General features: G+C 43.7%; 1 protein-coding gene across 1 annotated transcript in view; it reads right to left on the minus strand.

Moving 5' to 3' along the window:
- LOC147605882 (MADS-box protein SOC1-like) overlaps window positions 1-21,268 on the minus strand; it is a 90,729-nt gene extending 69,461 nt beyond the window's left edge. The window contains exons 1-2 of the mRNA XM_086792435.1: window positions 20,939-21,268; window positions 20,484-20,674 (exon numbers count right to left, since the gene is read on the minus strand). Coding sequence (XP_086648561.1) covers window positions 20,484-20,665 — 182 coding nt within the window. The 5' untranslated portion in view covers window positions 20,666-20,674; window positions 20,939-21,268. The remainder of the gene's footprint in view (window positions 1-20,483; window positions 20,675-20,938) is intronic.
- Window positions 21,269-23,102: the final 1,834 nt, after the last annotated feature.

Genomic DNA, 23,102 nt, shown 5'->3' on the forward strand with positions numbered 1-23,102 from the left:
GAGTCCTCCTCTATTAAGAGAACAAGATAGAGAGAGAGCGTCCTCCTCCTTCCCATACAAGAGAGAGACAGAGAGAGATTCGCATTGACTAGTATACAAGAGAGAGCGTCCTCCTCCTTACCCTCTAAAGCATGCATGCAATCCAAGCGTCCAAGTCACTAAAAAAGGTAGATTTGATTCACTTTTAAAAATGTCTTGAAACCTTAAAAAGACCTCTAAAAATACATGATCGTTAATTATTTGATGCTTGTTCCTATCCACTTAAACGAGTCTAGCGTGAGACCTAAGTTAGTATTGCAAACCTAACTGTACGATTCTCTACCTCTTCTTGTAATTACTTCCAAACACTCATGTCACATGATCTATCTTTTTATGGTGAAGATCTTTTTGTTGCTCTGGGTTGGGGGTGCTTGGCACGTAAGATGGAGTAAGCATTCTCACTAAAGACTCCTCGTTTGGTGGAGATCTTTTGGTAAATAAGATGGAGTAAGCGTGCTCACTCAAGACTCCTCTTTTGGTGGAGATCTTTTTGGTGCCTGGTACATACAATGGAGTAAGCCTGCTCACTCAAGACTTCTTCGTCGTCTCGTGATGTGAATTGTGAAGTGAGTATTTTCCCTATATACGGTAGGTATGAATTAATGTCAATGCAACAGTGTCAACATGGGTGGTTGATGTGGATACTCGTGCCGTCAGGAAATTAGTGAGCAAACCTTTGCCAATTTTGAAGCTCTAAGTAGTTATCATAAGAGAGGAAGAGTGTTGGTTTATTTTCTTACAAAAGCCCTTCTCTTCACATGGTGTGACATGCAGTCTTCTTTCAACCCTAAACACCATCATGGAACACCCTAATGCAAAACACAAGTAAAAGAGATGGAGAAGAGAGAGAGAGAGCTGAATTTTAGAACATTCTATATGTTGAGATGTCAAGCTCAACACGAGTTGACACGCACGAGGTGCCTCAATGATCGTTCGACATTTACATCACTAGTGGGATTGATAGCTAGCACCGACATATCTTTGCTAGAGATTCTACAGCTGGACTACACCTGGACTACACAGACTGGTCCATACCTACCCACTCCACTTAGCATGTTCACATTATGGACTGCTTGTAGATACTCTATTATGTGTGTTAGTCAGTTTATCTTCTTTGTAGACCTCTTTTGTTGTGTGAAGAAGAATTTTCTACCTCTCACCTTGTGTGTTCTCGTCTAGGGTTTGTGTGAGTGTGTATGTGCTTACAAGAGCTCAAGCTCTCTTCTCCCCTACATCTTTTCATGGTATCAAAGCCTAGTTCATGCTAAGGGCTGAGTGGCAAGCAAGAGAATCCCAAGAAGTGGCACGAGGGTAAGAGCTTCATCTACTCTTCCCTCTTTGTGTTGGCTACTACACCTTTGTGGGGAGCTCTTTGGGAGGCACCAGCAAACGAACTCCAATTGTGGAGCGTTCTTCGTGGGAGAAAAGCTATATGGCAATTATATTGTTCGTTAGACAACATTTTTCGGGCTGAAAATGCATTTCAAGTGCATCTGGATGTGGGTTTTTCAATTCGTAGTAGCTGTTCTCACGAACATGGTAGGTAAGTTTCGACTCTTTGCAGAACTCTATTTTTGGAAACTATAGGAAAGGCGATTGGTTGTGCAGACACTGTGTGTACTACAAAGAGGTCTTTTTTTTCTGAGAAAAGATCCTTTCAATAGTTATAAAAACCCACTGGGCTACAAAACTCCTCTCCTGCTCATAAGAAGGTAGAGCAGAGATCCAATCAAGGCAGCTAGGGAGACTCTCCCTAGGTGCAGAAAAGTACAAATAAAAGTACAAATAGTTGAGAGGCTATATCATACAATAGGAGGGGAAAAAATCCAAACAGGTGGCCTGTAGTGCCAGCGGGGGGTACCCGCGTGTAGAGTATAGAAAGGGCCGCTGCGCCAAGTGGTGTGGAAGGCCTGGCACCGCAAGATCACTCGATCCCCGGATGCGGTCATACTGTCCTCGCAGGGTGTGAATCAACTCCTGCCAGATAGCCCGAACAGTCTTTGCTGGTGGCTCCAGTCTCCCCTCAAAGGCCCTGAAACAATCGGCTCTCCAGGTGAACCATATGGTGAGACTGCTGAGGAGCTCCCATCGTATATCCCTCTCCTGTGTCCAGTCGGCTGTCGAGAAATCCGGTGAAGGAACAAGGCGAGGCTGGCCCCCAATGAATCTAATGGCCTGGCTGTCCTACTCCGTCTCGTATCCGAGAGCTGGCCCTGACGAAGTCGACCACGCAGTGGCTCCCCACGTATACATGCCCTCTGGAGAGAGGGGGACCAAAATGTGCAGCATCCTCAGCCAAATCTAATGCGCCTATGGATAGTCCCATAGGCAATGTCTCTATGTCTCCAATGGGTGGCCGCATTGGACACAGGCCGATGGAAGGCCACTGTAGACAAGCTAGGTGCCAACTATAGAGCCCCTGTGGGCAACCAGCCACCACTGGAAAGCTGAGATCCTACGTGCTTGTCTGCTAGCCCAGAGCCTAGTCCAAAAATCCTCCAAGAACTCCTGTGAGAGTCCCTGAAGCCACCAGTGCTGGAAAGACCGTCCTCTTTGCAGTCAAAATATGCCTCCCCAAACGAACAGTGTACTGGAAAAAGGTGATCTCTGTGGCCTCGGGGGACGCATAAGGATCATGCCACTCATACTCGCCAGGGTCCCACTAGAGCTGGGCCAAGGGACGTGCAGCATATGTCCATATGCGCCAATCAGAGTCCACATCTGCAGGGTCTGCATCAATATGCCACTTCCGAGAAGCGGCGGCCCTACCCATATCCTCTGAAAGATGCACTCTGCAACCAAAGGCGACTCTGCCTCCACTCTCTGAAGTCTGCCCTCATCTTGTATCTCATAGTGGAGGCATCTACCATCCTCATAGTGCAAGCTCTGATAGCAATCAGGATCTCCAATTGTGTAAAGGTTCCCCTCCCGTGGGGCCGCTGGCTTGAAAGGCGTGAAGCACTCCTCAGTGAGTGCCTCCTGAATGTCATCCCTCATAATCAGCCCCCCTCTGAAGTGACAACCTCTCCACCTGGATCTCCTCCGGGAGACTGCAAAAGGCCTGCGAATCTCCAAAACTGCGTGCTGTGCCTGCCGCCAATGGTCCCCAGGCTAGACGAGGCCAAGACCCCAGCATATGACCCTGCTTTGTGCATACCGCGGGGCTCCAGATGAGCGGCTGTCTGGCCCACTCATCACAAGTGGGAGGTCTCTGAGAGAAAGCCCCAGTCTCAGCAGCTCCCAAGCTCGCAGGATACTCAAGGCAAATCTGTCCTTCCATCCTCTACTGAGGCCTATCCTCCTCATCTCTGTGAAGATCCACCGAATCTCTGGTGCCCAAGTGCCCCCTGCTGGGGGAGCTCTAGCCTGTAGAGCAGCCGCTGCTAAAAAAGCAGCTCCTTCCAAGGCTCATCGCTTGGAAGTAGCCCCCGAACAATAAGCTTCCCCAACAAGGCTCTACTCTGATCAGCTGGATCTATAATGCCCAAGCTCCCTGGGCCAGCGGAAGAGTAATAACTGCCCAAGCAACCTTAGCCCAAGCCGGCTGACCATCTCGCCCCCAGACCAAAGAAAGTTCCTGATCAGCCTCTGTACCTGGCTGATGCAAGTGCTCAAGAAAATCCAACAAGACGTGATATACCACAGTCGCTAAAAGCACCTAATTTGTCACCACCACCCTCCTAACCAAGGAAAGCCGAGCTGTACTCCAATATAAAAGCTTCTTCCGAATGCTCAGAAGAAGCGGGGCAATCTGCTGCTCAGGTGACAAATCAAGTCCAATCTGGCATCCCAGATACCACACTGTTGTGCCAGGAGGAATCCATCTAAATCCCGGGTCTGGGCTCCATGCAGAGCGAGAGTGCTACTGATCCAAAAAGCCACTATCTTTTGCGCCAATTGATCAATGCTCCCGAAGCCACACCAAAACCTGTAGCGACTGCTCTGCCCTCTGTAGATTGGCCTCCTGGCCATGCAGAATCAATCCCGTGTCATCAGTAACTCAGAATCGAGCAAGTCCTCTCCCCGGACTGGAAGCTAGAGTCCTCTCAAACCAACCTCCTCTGCTGTGTCAGATACATGCTCATAGCCTCTGCAAAGTCCTCCTGCCATCAGTAACTCAGAATCGAGCAAGTCCTCTCCCCGGACTGGAAGCTAGAGTCCTCTCAAACCAACCTCCTCTGCTGTCAGATACATGCTCATAGCCTCTGCAAAGTCCTCTTGGCCATGCAGAATCAATCCCGTGTCATCAGTAACTCAGAATCGAGCAAGTCCTCTCCCCGGACTGGAAGCTAGAGTCCTCTCAAACCAACCTCCTCTGCTGTCAGATACATGCTCATAGCCTCTGCAAAGAAAAGAAAAAGGAACAGGGCGAGAGGGCATCCCTGACGGATTGATCTGTTCAACTCAAAACTCGGCCCCCATCCTCTTGCCATCAACACTTGGCTACGAGCTCCTGCCATCAACACCTGGCTACGAGCTGTGGAATATAGAGCCGCCACTCCTCGAATCCAGTCTGGCTCAAACCCCAGGCGAAGCATAGTGCCCTCTAGAAAACCCCAATCGACTCTATCGTATGCCTTCTCAAAATCGAGAAGCATAACGACCAAGTCCTCAACCGAGAAATCTAGCTCGGGCCGTCGCCTCCAAGAAGGTAAAGATGTTGTCAAGGATACTGCGCTCCTTGACGAATCCTGTCTTAGTTTCATGAATCAAATCCCTAAGGAAGGGCTGGATCCTCAAACTCAAGGCCTTTGCTAGGACCTTGTAGATAGTATTGAGGATCGTAAATAATCGAATATCATCTGACACTCCCTCCCCCTTGGGGATAAGAAAGATCAAGCCCTCTAAAAAACTATGTGGCATCACCCCAGTGTCCAAAACATATTGAAAGCCCCTGCAGAGGCCTGGCCCCAAAAGGTCCCAATAGCGCATAAAAAAGGCAGGCATCAATCCGTCCTCCCCAGGGAAACTATGATGCGGAAGGACCCTCAAAGCCTCAACAAGCTCATCCTCTGAAAGGGGCTCACCCAAAACTCTGCGCATACGATCTGTGACCCTCCTCTGCACATGGGCCCACACAGTCTGTCTGCAAGCATCATGTGTCTCCGTGGGCTGGCTCCGCTGAAAGCAGGTCTCTATAGAACTCAGTGTGGCAATAGCTCTAATCTCCCCAGGCTTAGTGGCTAACGATCCGTCCTGCCTCCTCAGCTGGCATACTCTTGCTCGAGCATGGCGGGGTCCGGTGATCTCAAAAAACTCCCCAGTCACTCTATCACCAAGCTGCATCCACTGAGAGGCCTGGCGATGATAGTAGAACTCGTGTCTCTGCTCCTCTATCTCTCTAACCTCCTGGCGTGCCTGGCTCAGTTGGGACGCCACCCACTCACATGTAGGCAGCTGCTCCTGAAGACGCTGGAGCAAAGTAAGGCTACGTCTCAAGCAACGCTCCCGCTCTCGTGTCTCTCCCAACTGTGTCAAGGCTGTAGCGTGTAAAAAGGAGCTGAGCTCGATGAGTCCTTGGGCACACTGGCCTGCTGCATCCATGTCAAAGCTCTGGCTATCATGCCATATCCTCTTAGTGTCCTTAAAAAGACTAGGGTCTGTAAGTATCCTCTCTGGGATCCTCAACTGCAAGCTGGTCCCCCGTGTCCTCTCCTCTAGTGTCAAAATAACTGGTGCATGGTCTGAAAAAGAGGTGCCAGCGAGAATGCCAACACGCTCCCCGAGCTTGTCGCCCACATAAAAGCGATCAATCCGTGATAGATTAGTCCCTCCCTGCCGGTGATCCGACTACAAAAAACTAAGACTGTCCTGAGAATGGGAGAAAGCCTCATGCTGCCATGATCCGCAGTGTCATACAAAATCGCTCCCAAGCTGCAAGCTCCGTGTCGTGCACTATAACATGACTACCTCCCACCCTATTGGCCGGGTCCTCAAGCATGTTGAAGTCTCCCCCGACACACCAATGTGCGGCCTTGGGCAATGCATCTGTAACAAGGGTCCAGAACTCTGCTCTAGCTCTAGCATGATTGGGCGCATAGACATTGAGCACACCAAAGTGCTCATCGTGCATCCTCAGAATAACATACTGCGCTCTACCAGGCAGCACAATGACCCCGCGATCCACAATGGCCTGCTGCCATACATCCGCAATGACCATACATACTCCTCCCTGCCCACCCAAGGGGCCAAAACCTGCAAACCAAAATGTGTCCCATCTGGCATCACCGAACCATATCTCCGAGTCCTTGGACCAATAAATCTATCTTGCAACCCAACAGGAACAAAGCCCTTCAATGTTGGCCAACAGCCTTCTTGATCCTTCCACCACACCTTTTCATGCCAGTAACGCAGCATAGCTTCCATATCTAGTTCTAGTCTAATCTTTATGTGTTTCCCTTCAAGGATAAACCCTATGACTAACATGTACATGTGCATGCACATGACATCCCCCTCTACTAAACATGATGATAGGATTCCAACTTCTGTTCTTGGATGACTGTCATCATCCCTTTGTCTCTTCCTGGAGTCCCAAACCTGTCATCCTTCCCTTCCTAGCAACCTTTTCATTGAAAACCTTACCAGGTCTCCAAATTTGATGAAGATCCATGCATCTGTTCCATCTTGTCCCCTACCCCTTCATGCCCTATCCCTAAAACCTTTCTCTGGTCTTCTTTTCATGAGTATTGAGTCTGCCTGTTGAAAGCCTTTCCTGGTGTGCACCCCAAGTGGCACCTGACTCACATGATTGCCATTCCCCTTGGGTCTTGTGGAACACCACAAACCAATGTCACATGTGGAAACTCTCGGAGTCTTCTTTCAGCCCCCCTAAACACCATCCTAGAACAACCTGATGAAAAATGCAAGCAAGAGAGATGGAGAGAAGAGCAAAAGGTAGCTGAGTTTCAGTATATTCAACATGACGATTCCAAACGAAAAAGAGAAAAGCCAATGTAGATGAATATGGGTGCGCTCACACACGTTACCAACTGAATGTGCATAAAAACTGGAGCAAAAAAATTCCATCACATTTTGCCTCCCTAAAATCTTGCACACCTCGATTTGCAAAAGTGTCTTTCACAATGCCTTCGTGTTGATGATGATAGATCTTCAAAGGATATGCATTGACATGGCTTGAATGAAGACTACCATCCAAATCTTTGAGAAGATAAGAACCATTGGAAAACTTCTTGTGTACCATAAACGATCCTTCCCAACGAATAAGAAACTTCTTATCCTTGTGGTTATCCAAACGGTTGTCATACCTCAAAACAATGTCACCTTGATCAATGGCCCCATTTTTCTCGAATTTGTCATCAAACAAGCTCTTTGAATGTGTGGGTTGCTTTTCAAATCATTCCAATGCATGGTCTCGATCATCCTCTAACACATGGTAGTTGATGAAGTCTTTGTGTAAATGCCTCTTGATCTCCCATCCATGAGCAAGAGCTATTTGCAAGCTAGGAACCTTGATCTCAATAGGAAGAATATGATCCATACCATAGACAAGTTCGACAAGAGTAAAACACGAGGTCACCTTATGTGCTATGAAGTAAGAGATAAAGCATGAAGAAGAGCCTCATCCCAAAGATGAGGCTTGTCCTTGACGATCTTGGAAATAATTCCACACAAGATCCCATTAGTCTTCTCAACTAACCCATTGCATTGTGGATAGTAAGAGAGCGTCGATGTTTGAAATAAATTTTTGTCATCATTAACTCCCCCAAAATATCACCTCTAAACCTAGTCCATTGTCTCGGTAAGAATCTCCAAAGATATACCAAAACGAGACCACACATGCTCCACAAGAAACTTTACCATCGCCTTGATAGTAGTATCATGGGTCACCTTAGGCTCGACCCATCGTGTCATGTAATTGGTAGCCACAAGTATGTATATCTTATTGGTAGAAGACCGGGGAAGTGACCCCATAAAATCAACCCCCCACTTCTCAAATGCAAAGGTCCACTCACAAATTGTCGACGTTTAAAGATTTAACATTCCTTGCAACAAGTACACCACCATTCGTGAACATCCTTATACATGGTAGGCCAAATGTATCCCGAAGAAAAAATGATTGTGACCATTATATCATGGGTAAAGTATCATCCACATGCATCTCCATGACATGCTTCCAAATATCAAAGAGCTTCTTGAGCATCTAGAACTCATCCCCACACTTGATCAAGACCCACATAGTAAAGCACATTATCAAGAAAGCAACTGTGAAGCCTTCTTGAGAAGCTTCTTCTTCCCACAAGTGAGCTCTGTGATCTCAATGTCCTTGCACTTCCTTAATGAATGACTCAAAGCATAGTACTTTGCTTCATTGTTGGTATGAGTGTCTTCCAAAATAGAGGAAGAAGAGACCTCATGGCCATCACTATCAAGTAGCACCATACCTCCACTATCTTTGGCAAGAGCTCGTCTCGATACAATAGATTCTTCTGAGGAGCTAAAGAAGCACACAGATACTTTACAAAATTTTTGCACATAGAGGGGGCTCTCAGTCAGCCTTAGAAAACCAAGGTTATGAATTCCACACCTCGTATACCTAGTTGTAGACTATACAGAGATCACTTACATGGGTAGAAGGGTTGTGGTGGTGCACTCATATATCTATCTAAGAGCTACCTTCACTAGTCCATAGGATAGACTCACTACATGATATGCATCTCTAGACTTATTGGAGAGGAAATATTTTAAGTCACATTTTGATGAGCCGAGAATGAAGGGTTGGCTTTTTGACACCCAGTCACCCCAGCACTTATTTATGAAACTCCCTTCTGTGTCAGTAGATTTAGCTCCCCAATAGATTGGCAACACATACGGCATGATGCTATCATGGATGATATGCAAGCCATCTGTTTCCTGCTCCCATATCATCTAGGGAGAGTCTTTGCTGTACGACTCCAATGTTGATGGAGGCTCTATTTCAAACAGTCACATATATACACAGGGTGAGGGACACGGACCCACTTCGACTCCCTCGACTTGCACTACATTCCTCACAATAGTAAATAGTGGCCAAAATACAGCATTCATCTTGGTATGGCAAAGTTTTCACTTGGTTTCAAACATATGGATTGGCTCCCTTCATTTCAGTGTGATCCAAATCAAGGTTGCTGCCGTACGTACGTACGGATCCGTATAGTACGGTACCGTACCGTACTATATGGATATGTATGCAATCATTAAAAAAAATGTGGCGTGTGTGGCAGTACACTAGCACCATAACTTGTGTCATCAAGCACATGACAGGTATCGGGTGCACCAATCAATGCGGTCCATGTGATAAAATACCACAAGCTTTGAGGGACCAATTGATTGCGGAGTATTGTCCTGCAATGGGTGGTGCAAGCAGTGTTAGAGGTGGTGAAAGTACGCAAGATGCTCTCCATGATGCTTTTATTGGAGATGTTACAGGTTGAGGTACACTAGATGAGGGTGAAAGTCTTTTGGCTTCAGCCCAATCCACCACAGGTAGGAAGAGGGCACGTATTGCCGATGATGACCTCCTGCCACAAGATGCGAGAGGTACAGGGGAGGCATCAAAGCAATCCACTCTGCGTTCTTGTATCTCATCACAAGCTTGGGTAAAGGAGTGGCAAAGGGTGGCAGAAATGGAGATTTGTCGTACTCTTATTGAGTGTAATATATCCTTCAATGTGTTAAGGACAGACCAGTGGAAAAGAATGGTGAAAGCAATTGCATAGGTAGGGCCTACTAAGACGTGGACATACGAAGATGTGTACATCCATGTTGGATGAACAGAAGGCCTTGATAGACAAGGCGTTCACTCCTGTGAAAGTAGGTTGGCAGGAGTTTGGATGCACTATTATTTCAGATGGGTGGGCAGACATTCACAAGAGGCACATAATCAATATCCTTGTGTCATCTTGCTTGGGCACCTATTTCTTGCGTGTCGTGGATGCAGGGAGAGTAGGAGACAGGATCACAGGGGAGTTCATTTATGGCCGCATTCGACAGGCTATCCTTGAGGTTGGGGAGGACAATGTTGTGCAGGTGGTGACCGACAACGCCTCAAACTGCAAGGCAATGGGTCAAATGGTCGAGGCAGAGTTTCCACATATAATGTGGACTCCATGTGCTGCCCATTGTCTTGATTTACTTATGGAAGACATTGGGAAGCTTGTTTGGGTGCAGCCCATTCTTGCAGATGCTGTAAAGATCACCACCTTCTTCTGCAAGAAGCATCAGGCTCTTGCCATCTTTCGGAGCCATAGCCCTTTGGATATGGTGAGACCCTCCAAGACCAGGTTTGCCTACATATTCTTGGTCTTGGATAGGCTCTACAAGATAAGAGATTCACTATCATCGACAGTTGTGGATCCAAGGTGGTGACAGATGCATCGTTCAGAGGATGAGCGTACAAAATACTTGCAGAGGTGGATCCTGGATGATGATTTTTGGCAGCAAGTTCATAGCCTTTCAGTTGCACTTAAGCCCATGTATGTCCTTCTCCGACTTACAGACATGGAGGGCTCAACTTTGGGGCTGGTCTTTCATTTGTTTATGCAAATGAAAGACCATGTTGCTCAGTGCTCCATGATGACTGCTCAACGGTAAGCAATAGTTCTAATTTCTTCCTCTTTCTTTGATTTTTATGACTTCTCGATTCTCGATTCTCATGACATGTCAGGACTGACATGTGTACACTATAACCTAAGACATGTATTTTCAATCTCTCATTTTCAGCCGAGGTGAGATCTTGGACATTGTAGACAAACGGTGGACATTCATGAGCCGTCCGATCCATGCGATGTGGCTGCCATGCTCCATCCTCTCTACAGGTCGCCAGAGCTATGGAATAATACTGCTTTGAGCATGAAGCAGTCAGAGTATGTTGGAAGGATGTTCTCAGAGGAGGAGCAACTTCAGATCGATGGAGAGTTCACCACGTACATGAGTGGTATTGGTGCTTCATTTGCGAGACCTGTGTCATTGAGGAAGGAAGCCATGAAATTCCCTTTGACATGGTGGCACTCTTATAGAAGGGTTGGTCTTCTAATCCTTTCATGCTTTGCTCTTCCTGTTCTATCTCAGGTAACTTGTATTAATCTCTAAAGTATAGTCTTCGGAAGTGAAGCTTGATGTTTTAGCATTAAAAGATTTACAAATTTGCTCGCATTGCACTCATTTTTGCACAGGATTAATCAGCTGGAGCATGTGAGCAAAACTGGAGCTCATACTCTCTTATACACACCAAGATTCGGAATCACCGTAGTACTTCTCAATTAGAGAAGTTGGTGTACTGCATAGCTAACATGAGGCTCTTGCGAAGCTACCATGCTTTGGGGTCACCGAAGCAGGTATAAATTGGAATTTGGACTCAAGAAGAACTTAGAAGTAGAAATTTTTTTCTAGTTCAATGAATATCCAATATGCAATTTGTGGCATGTTTAAACAGGTTGATCCAACACTACTCAAATTGGTAGATGAACCCAGCCCCGGAGCTTGTGGATCGGCAGATTAGAGATGAGCAAGATGAGATTTTGAGAGCTTTACATAGAGAGCTTGAGAGTGTGGATCGTTGTGTGACCCGCTCACGTGCACGATCTCTCAGCATTCCTCTATGCCAGGCGGCTCCAGATCCAGGCTCTGCGAGACGAGAGAGCATTCGCAGGGGAAAGCTTCCAGTTCGTCGCACCCAGCACAGGTGTGCAAATGAGGCTGTCGAACTCATTCACACTCAGATTCCTGAGGCACACCATGATGAGGATGCACTGGAGCTTATTGTTGCTGAGCTAGAGTTCGATGAAGAGGGCAATGGTATCAATAATGGAGGCATGCTCTCTTCAGAAGACTCAACATCTTTATCTGATGATGAGATTTGAGACTCTTGCGTTTAGAGTCTAGACAACTGAAGTGTTTCATTGTTTTGCTTTTTGCACTTGTGGACCAGGACATGCTGTAGACATGATATTTGTACTCTCTTTTATCATTTATGACTTTCATGGTTCTTGCTTATATCACTATGACTGTTGACATGAAGTATTATGTAATGGGCTTGGTAACTGAGTTAAACTTTAAGTAATGAGGTTCAGTCTTTATTTTAAGTATTTTGGTTGCTATGTCTACAAAATATTTAGGTTTCTAGGACTGTTTACAAATGGTACGTATTGTTTACGTACCTTAAAATTTGTTCCGTACACAGAAGTACGTTCTGTACGCACCGATAGCGTGCCGTACATTACGTACCTTTCCACCTTGATCCAAATTCTCCATACACTAGGTTTACACATGAGACAAGAACCTGGTGATCTAATATGATCTACTAGGGCTTTACACACGTAACACATGGATCACACCGACGATAGGCCCATTGCCTACCAAGATGCAAATCCTACATAGATCATTTCCTGAGATTCATAGTAGATGATTTCATATAAAGACCAAGTTATCTTGATGCCTTCATGTCACATGCTATGAGGATAGCCATTAGGTGGCCAACTTAGGATATCATCCCATAGATTGAGGATAGAGACTCGCATAGTTGATGAGCAGATACCCAGAGAGGACACGACATATACTCTATTAGGACGTGGTTTGAATTAGAGGAGCACTATGGTTGCCAGTGCCTAGTCTCCTCTGAGGCTAGAGAGCTATGAGATCAAAGGGATATTTCATTGTCTATTCATAGAGGTCTTTGGACCATTATCCCAGATCATGGAGCACCCATATCAGGGGTTCCTTGGACTCTTCCTACTAGAGCTTACTCAGTCGACACAGAGTCACTACTTAGAGCTTGGCTATTTTTATGTTTCTTATATGGGTTCCTCTTTGACTTAGAACTTGATGTATTTTACATCTTTGTCTAAGTAAGAGTTTCATTATAGGTTATTTGGCACTTTGCAAGGCACATGCCAAAGTGGCATGGGGATATGTAGACTTGAGTTTATTTGAGCAGCAATGCTTCGAGGCCCATATTTCTAGAAGCCGAGGATGAAGGATTGACTTTTTGACACCCTCATCACACCAACCTTAATAGATGGAGCAACCTTTTGGGGACCATATTTATCTGATGAGGATTGGCATGAAGTTAAGAGGCCCTAGCTCATGATGCTCTCACGTATGATCTGTAACAAACTATCAGATTATCCAGGAAAAGTTTGTTACAGCCCCGATGGTAGTGGATGCACTCTTCCAAATAGTCACATAACTTTATCAGATCAATCATGTGGATCCCCATAAGGTACCCAAAGCTTGCTTGTAGTCCTCTCAAGACAACTAGCACTTAAGGGTTGCCTTGGAGTATCGTATGCCAGAATTGTTTTTGCATTTGGACTCTTTCGAGTTGAATCTAGAGTTGCCTTATCTGCTCCTTTAACGTTTGGTTGTCTTTGTCTTCTTTTTTTAGAAGCGTTTCTTCGAATGGTTCTTCTTCTTTTGGAATGTCTTTGACCCTTGATGCCATGGTGGATGGGGAGTGTTTTTTCCCGATCTCAGCTTTACCATACACAGGATGCTCTCACCCTAAATTGCCAAGTTTAATCACGTCCCAAGCTCTCATACCAATGTAGCATATGCCAAGCTAGGATTGTGTGAAACAACGAGGCCTTATTTATACTTAAGTTTAGTGAGTCTTTAAGCAATCCTTTTAATAGAATACATGAACTAAAAGATGTAGTCACGATGACACTGGATGGGGCCCCAAATTACCCACTAAAGGGCCTCCTCTGCAAGCAGCAGTATTTGTTTTATTTCTTCTAGAGAATTGAATACAAGCTAAACTATGTCCACAAGATTGAGCGAATAAACCGACTGATTGACTACCAAATGCAAGGACAAAGTGACCAAATGTTGGGAAAAACTGTGCATAAGCTGTAGGTGAACTATGAAGCTATCTTTGAAGAGAATACACTCACCTGAGACTAGGGGTTGGTGTGCTCAGAATTCCGGGAAGAGACTGAACTTTGCATGCCTTGGGCTTGAGAGCACAAAGGATGCTGAAAGTATGCAAAGGCAGGCTACCTAAGCACACATGCTTGACTTAAGAATATAAAGTTGAGTTTTTATTTGATGATTTCCCTTATATATGTCCAAAGGGTGCTGGTCGATTGGCATTAAAGTTGTTGGTATGTTGTAAATCTTCCACGACTAGGTTAAATAGCATTCAATTCTAGTTTTGGTCATGGGATTTCTTGGTTGTTGGTGGCCGACTCACCTTAGACTTGGTCGACTATTACCTAGGCCATTCAATTCTAGTTTTGGTCATGGGATTTCTTGGTTGCTGTGGCCGACTCACCTTAGACTTGGTTGACTATTACCTAGGCCACCTCTAGGACTGTTGGATCGGGTCTTTGAGGGTGTTTATCACCCATCGCAAGGTTGTCCCCTCCATGGATTGGCCTTGGGGGTTGGCCTTACGACTATCCCCTGTAACTAACATGCTTCAATGTATTCTAACCTTAGGTTGACATCTACATGAGGACTACTTACTCAATTCTCGAATGTGGGTTAAGAGAGGACTGATTTGACAGACCTCTATGGCTGGGAGACTGACCTACATAGTTCCTACCTGATATGTCCCAGACTGGGGCTCACAAAGGGGTCATGGAATATGACAAAATATCTTATCATCAAGGTACTACTTATGTACATGTTTCTTGCACTGTTGTGATGAGCCAGTGTGTCACTGTGTACCATAGTACATGGATGCACATGATAGTGAGAAGCCTAAGGGAGCCGCCACTTTTGAAAAAGTCAAGGCATGCGAGGACCACAATGATAATGGCCTAGATCTTGGAGATAATTTAATACATCACATCCATCTCGACAAAACTACAAAGGAGATAATTTAATACATCACATCCATCTCGACAAAACTACAAAGGAGGTATGGAACAAGTTAGAAAATCTATTTGGCAATAAGATTAATAAGTCAAAAGTGTTCTTGAAACAAATATACTATGCATTGAAAATGAAGGAGCATCACTCACTTTAAGAAAACTTGAGCACTATTGGTTATTTATTACAATAGGTTGTTGCCCATACTGCTGCCAACATTAATGAAGATGTCAAGAAGGTTGTGCTCTTCTCCAGTCTTAAGGACATAGACAAGTTCAAGGAAGTCCTCTCTACACTTAGAGTGTCTAGAGAGATGACTTATGATAGCACAGTAGCAATCCTTATTGACATGGATAAGAAAGTTACAAGACCAAAATACAGTGGTCCTTGTTGACATGGTCCTTGTTGACTCGGGGGGTCACTCGTATAAATATGTAAGTATCACGTGGGTTCAATAGAAGGACATTTTAAATATTTAAAACTTACAGAAATATATTTACAGAGGGGATTTATTTATTGTATTTTGAAAAAAAATTACAGATTTTAATAGGAAAGGATATATTATATTCACTCAAAAATTCACAGATAAGGGACTTTTTAAATAGGCCTTGAACGCATGTGATATAGAGGATTTACATAGTGACCCCCCCGAGCTTGTTGACATGGAGAAAGGATTCTTAAGAAAGAAACAAATTCAAAGGTAAGATAGTGGAGTGTACCTATTGTAGAAAGTTGGGCCATATTAAAGACAAGTGCTTCAAGAAAATGGGCCATATTAAAGACAAGTGCTTCAAGAAAATGGCCAAGGAATAAGAAATGAACAATGCAAAATTGGTGGTAGAACATGCACATCTAGAGAAGGAAGAACCAAAGAAGCCAAAGACTTCTATAGTAGCACTTGATAAAGTCTTTACTACTAAACTCTCCAATCCAGCTTTTTAGGCCACTTCATTTTTTGTTTGATTTGGGTTCTCAATCTAGGTCCACCAAAATCTGAAAAATAATCTTGCGTGTGTGTGTGTTATGTTTTCCCACCTAACTAATTGTATTGCCTTGTGCTATAAAAGTCTCTACACTTTTCTCATATCCCTATTTTAAGTCGGGGGGGCTAGTTTAGGAGGCTGAAGAATCACATGTGGTCAAGCTCCTTTTGTAGGCTTGATTGTGATCTGTTGTATCACGTGCGGTATGACCACTATGATCTTTTGCATCATGTGGTGCCAATGGGCTCAAATCACCATGTGTATGAAGGTTTATTCTTATAACACCTCTTTGACTCTGATTGTTGGGTATTTCTGAGTCTCTTGTGTGTGTCCACCTTTGTATACGTACCTGTGTAAAACCACCCTTAAATGGGGATAAGATAAGTAGCCACGTGTACTTATCTTACCCTCATTTCAAGGTGGGTTCAGACACAAGTATATGTAGAATACTTATCTTATCCCCATTTAAGGGTGGTTTTACCCAATTACACAATACAAACAAACTCGGGTACACATACTGAAGGTGGACACACACATGAGACTCCAAAATACCCAATAAACTCCCCTCTAGATAAAAAGAGGTCCTATCTTCATACACATGGTGATTTGTGCCCATTGGCACCACGTGATGCAAAAGGTCACAGTGGCCATACCGCACATGATATCAATATGATACTCATTGAGTCATGCAAATCATCTCTCTAGAGCATTGTTACATTCTCTCCCTAGATCTCTCTCTTCTCTCTTCTCTCCTTTTTCATTGAAGCCATGGAGACATTTGATCTCCCTTAGCTAGACACTTGTGTTTCTCTAATCCATCACCTATTGGCTACCCACATACTATCCCACATAAAAAAGCTGCCTCTTCTACCCCAACATGTGGCACCTAATAGCCTTATGTCCATCAAGTGTACTACCTCCATACATAGTTACCATAACATTACATGGATGTATTTTTCTACACAAGCTACATTTTGGTTGCATTTTTCTTTACGACATGAGTTGTGTTTTTTCTCCCTCAACTCTACACATCAAGCTACATTAATCCTCTCCATCATAACATCGGCTTCGAGAAGTTTACTAGGGCAACATTTCCTATATGGTTGACTAATATTAGACTTTTTTTCTGCAAGAAGGCATGTGGAACATCGTCAAAGGAGCATAGAGGAAGCCTATAATAGATGCCTAAAAAACCCTAATATGGGAGGACAAAAATGATAAAGTAATAGCATTGATTGGCTTGGATCTTGTGGACAACCTCATCCACCATGTGGAATTCAACAAACAGCCCAAGTATGGGAGAAGTTGGAAAACCTATTTGGAAACAAAATTAACAACTCAAATGTATTCCTTAAGCATAAGTTTTTTAATTTAAGGATAAATGAGAATCAAACTTTCGGTGAAAATTTGAGCAACTTAGACTCCATTATTCAATAACTTGCTACCACCAAAGCACAAGTTGATGAAGATGATATGAAAGCTATCCTATTCCCTAGCATAGAAGGGATTTCAAAGTACAATGAGCGATTCTAACAGTACTAAGGACATCTCCTGAGATGGAATATGATGAGTTGGTAGCAGTTCTTATTGATGAAGACCACTATCTTAAAGTCTTAGAGAGCTGGCTTAAGTATCACTTGAGTCGAAGAAAATCTCCCTCCCTAGAATGAAAGGCAAACAAGAAAGAAGGATCATCAAGTGTACCTATTACAAAAGGCTTGGACTTATAGACCCGAGAGGTATTTTAAGAAGATGGTCCAAGAGAAATCAAAGGACCATGCTAGGAACTAGAAGATGTCAAAGATGAAGTTGAAGCATCTACATCAACCAAAGAAAAAGCCATCACTATCTCATGGCTAATCTTTCTCTTAATGAGGAAGATTATGATTGGGAATTCTAGTCCTTTTTTATTTGTGTCAAGGGTTTTTTGCTCAAGAAGTACCCCAAAATCTCAATATTTTGTAGTCATGTGTTCTCTGTCTGGGAAGTTTCCCAAAATTTAAATATTTTGTTTCCTTTTATGTAACCCTCCTTTGTTCCATTTTTACTTTGCATAGAGCAATGGGGTTTGTCTTGATATGTTGATGTAGGCTATCTTTATCTCCTGAGAGGTAAGACTTGACCTCTGAGTTTTTCACAAAGGCCATGCTTGTTAAGCCTCCAAGATATGCTTGTTGAGCCTCTGAGCCTTTTTGAGCCATGCTTGCTGGCCTCTAAGCCATGCTTACTAGCCTCTAAGTTTGAAGCGGTAAACATATCTTGTTTCTTGCTAGTGTTAGAGTATTGAGACTATTAAAGGCTTGCTAGGTATCACCTCCCTCACTCCAAAGGGGGGTATTGGGATTTCAAAGTTAGTTAGTGAACAACCTCTAAAGATGTGAATAACCATTATTAAGGTCTAAGTCAAAAGATGATGCTTAACGCCTATAAAAGCATTATACATGGTGCAAGTATTATCATAATTCATTCGTCATTGTTTTGTGAAATCACTCACTCTCCATTGTGCTCCCAATCTCTCTTTGTCCCTCACTCACATGCTCTGAAGCACCATGAAATCTTATTAGGGGTGTGTGCAATTCCATAACATTAGAGCCTCAACACATTCGAGGTGTCTCTATGTAGGGATTTCTATATAGGGAGGAGGCTAACAAAGAGTGGCAGCATGTACAATGTTTCAGTTGTAGATATATCTAGACACCTATTTTTAGTAAAGGCACTAGCGACTACCTAGGTGGACTACCTCATTGATGCCCTGGAGAGGATGCCCTGGAGAGGATGCCCTCTAGGTCTCTCTTCCTTTGTGATTGGAGCTCATGGAAGTGGGATTTCAAGCCACTTTCAATGAAGTCATGCAAATAGGCATGCTTTTATAGAGGGTTTTATTTCCTAATCTCGAAGGAAGCTTCTTTATTGGAGAATAGCCAAGCTATTACGAGTAGGGAGGGTTAGTGATGCAACCATGTTCTGTTCGCCCACCATGTGGTGCATTACCTCTTGTTATTGGGCTTTTCACCAATCATGCATTGGACATATTCAATGATTGATCCAGAACTTTCTAGGGTAGGTGAGAGATGCTCCATCCATGGGTGAAGGTGGCTTGGCAACAACAAGTGCTCATATAACCTTGAGCCCATGGGTAGGATTCCAATTAGGCAAGTTGATTGTGCATGATATCTAACCAAGCGAGGAACCCTAGAAGGATTTCTTGATTATGCGTATCTCTTTATGGCTTCTCATCTGTGGGGGTCTTGGATGCCCAGTGTGGATGGATCTTCTCGAGGCTCTCCCTACAAGGATTAGGACCCTATTTTCAAGATCGATTTGCCATAAGCTTCTTCCACACATGGCAACTCCTCCTTCTAGTCCTTATTGAAGTTCCTCCCACCAAATGAGGGGAGGAGTGGGACCAAAAACTCACTTGAAACCTCTACTTTCAATCCCTTTTGGCCCCGCTGATCTCATTTCTTGGCAAGGTTTAGTGGCTCACCCTCTTGGAATGAGAGAGATCACCATGATGTTGGACATTGATGCAACCATTTACCCCTAGGACTAGCTTCTTCCTTCAGAAGGTCCTCCCAATGCCTCATGGCTAGCATCCCTTTACTTGTATAGGTGTGTCCCACTCGTGGTTTTTGGTTTCTCCCATGGCAATATCACTATGCCACCCACTAGATATAATCTTATCCCCCCTACAACAAAGGATCTGAGTTGTGGGGCACCAAGAATAGAAGTGGTCAAATCGATCCTCCTCTTGAGGTTAGAGGAGTCACATCGTGGTGTCTATGGATTTAGGAGAACCACCCTCTTGTTCCACAACTCTGTCGAGGGATCGACGAGAAAAAAATAAGGTGAGGGGGGGAGGCGCTCCCCTCCCCTGGCTTGCTGCCCTAGGGGGAGAAGAGAACCTCATATAGTGGGAGGGTTCACCACCTCTGTCATTGAGAAAAGGACTCTAATATGCATATGAATGCTTTATGCATGCTCTATGTATGCTCTAATATGCATACATATAGCTCCAATAATATACATACATAGAGAATGCATAAGAGACTTCTATGCCTATGCATTGCCTCTACCCAATGATTGTCGGTCTTCTTTATTTTGGGCCAACACTTTGCCCTTCCTATTGAGGTAAGCTTTAAACCCTAAACCCTTTCTATTAATGGTACACTCTCACGTATATGCATATTGGAGCAATGCATGCATTATGTATGATATACACATGCATATTAGGAGCATACATATACAGCATGCTCTATGTATGCTTTAATAAGGATCCCACGTTGTGAATAATGCATGATTGTGAAGTAAAAGGCTAAAACCGTTACACAAATCCTACGTTATAGAGAAAGGGATGATGTTATGGATGGACCAAAAAGCATCCTATATATATATATATATATATATATATATATATATATATATATATATATATATATATCCCAAGGTAACGGAAATACAGGTAAATGCACTTCATTTGTGTACTCCTAAGCACAAGGAAGCCAGCTAAGGTGATGCTTTTTTGCTTTTCTTTTGAGGACACGAAAACCAGTTGGGCCAAAAATGTCGCCTTATGAAAGTGAATTATACAATGGAAGCCCATATTAGCAGAGGGCGCAGTCCCAAAAACAATTAAGATAAGGTACTGACCTGGGGCTAGCAAACTGGAACAGCTTTCCTTTACCGGAGAAGATGATGACGGCGACCTCGGCATCACAGAGAACGGAGAGATCGTGGGCCTTCTTCATCAGTCCCCCGCGACGCTTCGAGAAGGTCACCTGCCTGGTGGTTGCGTTCTCGATCCTCTTGATCTTGATCTTCCGACGAACCATCCTTGCCGGCTGGAAGACACACGAGAAATGACCCAAAGATCCTTACATATTTAATGTTAGCCGAGGGAAAAACGCAGCAGAAAGCTTCAAAAAAGCAGGCTCTCTGCAGAGGGAGAGAGAGAAGAAGAAGAAGAAGGAGGAGGAGGCCATATGGTCTTTTCTCGACAGGCCGCAGCTGTGGATTTGCCGGAAATATACAATATGCACAGCAGCGAAGCACAGCTTTCCTGCAAAACGGGTACACACAAGCGGAGCAAAGAAAGAGCCTCTTACCGCGTGTAGCAAATATCTGCAAGTAAGAGAACGCTTCGCTTCTGCACGCGGCTATGGCGCGCTCAGCACGACACGAAGCCTTCCCACAGTCCACTACAAAACACAGGCGGCCGAAGTAATTGAAGCAGGGCTGACCGAGGAGACCTTTGAACTCATTTGATTGGAAGAGAAAGCAACTTGCTACCGCCGGCGGGCCCGCCGTCCACCTCTGCTGCCCACTCGTTAAAAAATCAGCCACTCTCTAGACTCTGGGCGTGAAGAAACGTGACCCCCTGTGCAAAAAGCCTTTCTAATTTATTCGTCTGAAGTGACAACACCTCAGTTCAACCGCACATCTTTTCAGTCCATCTCTCCTGTCCCTCGCACATCTCTTCAGTCTCCCTCTCCTGTCTCTCACTCTTCCTAGATTCTGCCCACAAATACTGCTGACTCCTAAAAACAAAACCAAAAACCACTATTCTTCCACCAAAAACCACTATTCTTCTAAGAAAACATTTCTCCACGAATTAAAAAAAACACCTTGGACCCTTAAAATTGTGAAGGTTTTTGTTGAGAAAATGCATATTTTTTTATAGCTAAAATAGAATTAAGATGCCTAAAATTTTGTTGTTTTTTCAAAACTTAAAAATGATTTTTTCCCTATGTTAAAGGTGTGTTGTGTGTAGTTTGCAAGTTGTTTGTGAACATCTATCCACACATTATACCCAAAGAATTCATTCTAGGCATAGAGATACACTTCCCTCTTCCCCAATGAAAAGCAACGTGCATCATTGGCCACCAATGGAACACCCAAAACCTTGAAAGTACCTTGAGATCTATAAAAATTATATAAATTAATTAACCACTTAAAGCTACACTCTAAATCCTCAAAAGCAACCCTCAAATTTGGATCACTCATGTCTTCTCACTACTTGCACAAACGTGTCTGGCTTATCATTCGTAGCTAGAGCATCAGATATCCTCTTGTGCGCATGGTTGCACGTCCTCAAATAATGTTCCCCCTCGTGCTTACTCGTGGTTCTTCGTTCTTATTCATTCATTATACAGAGTTTAATAGATAATACTGACAACATCTATAAAAAGGGTACTTTTATTCTCTGTCGTAATCCTTTGTTAGTGTATTTTTCCTAGCTAAACTCTTTGGCATTACATTTATTTTCAAGAGATAGAAATTGCAATTTAGTTATAATCCTAGCATCATGTAATTTTGGTACACTTTTGAGCATACCTTTATTTTGATTAGAAAGTATGAATTTTATCACACAATTACAACCTTTTACTACTTCTTTATAAATTTTTGACATTTTTGGCTTCTCAGTTGATCCTCATTAGCCAAATTGCTTTGATACTAGCTGTGAGATCCCTGTCCCCACCGCGCAAATTCAGGGGTGCTAGCAGCGGAAGTAGCACTTCTGGCATAGGGCAGGATCCCACACTCGGGGCCTCGCCCACAGATATCCAGACAAGAGACTAATCCATCGGTTCTTCCAAAAACCGAGCTCGGAAAAACTTCCCTTGCCCGGAAAGCACGGGCGATTCCTCGAGGATAACTTCTCTCGTTTGTAATGTGCATATCCTCAAAGTAGTCACTTAAGAATACAAACTTACACATGGTCTTTAGTACTATACTAGACTGATAATACTAGAACTATAAGACGAACAAAAGACATCACTAAGATAATATTTATTTGAGAGAGAACTTTATACCATTAAGCTAACCAAGATTTCAATAAGTTGAGTCCAAGTCCAAGATTCTTTCACAATTCTTTTGCCAACAAGCATTATAAACATTAAAGTTTGACATTTTTAAGTACTATAATTCATTACGGCCAAGAACATAGAAGATCCAAGAGCTAAATAATGTGAAAAATTTCCACTTGTCTAAGTGATTGACTATCATATATCAAGTTTAAAGAAATAAGATCTGTTTTCTCGGACGTATGTCGTAGATCTAGCAAGAACGATTACCTTGTTGAAGTAATTAATTTTGAACTTCTTAAGTCTTAGGATCTCGAGATGAAGTCAAATAGGAATTTAACGATGTATCATTTTGGCAGAATCATGAGACGTGAAAATCGTGGTAGACAGCCAAATCCTCTCATAGATGAGGAAGAGCTTGACCTCGATGTTCGCAAAGCTCTTCACACATCTCAGCCAGGTGAAG

This window comes from Cibotium barometz, chromosome 58 (genome assembly GCF_041138505.1).
Source record: "Cibotium barometz isolate CiBa-2024 chromosome 58, ASM4113850v1, whole genome shotgun sequence".
NCBI classification, from domain to species: domain Eukaryota; kingdom Viridiplantae; phylum Streptophyta; class Polypodiopsida; order Cyatheales; family Cibotiaceae; genus Cibotium; species Cibotium barometz.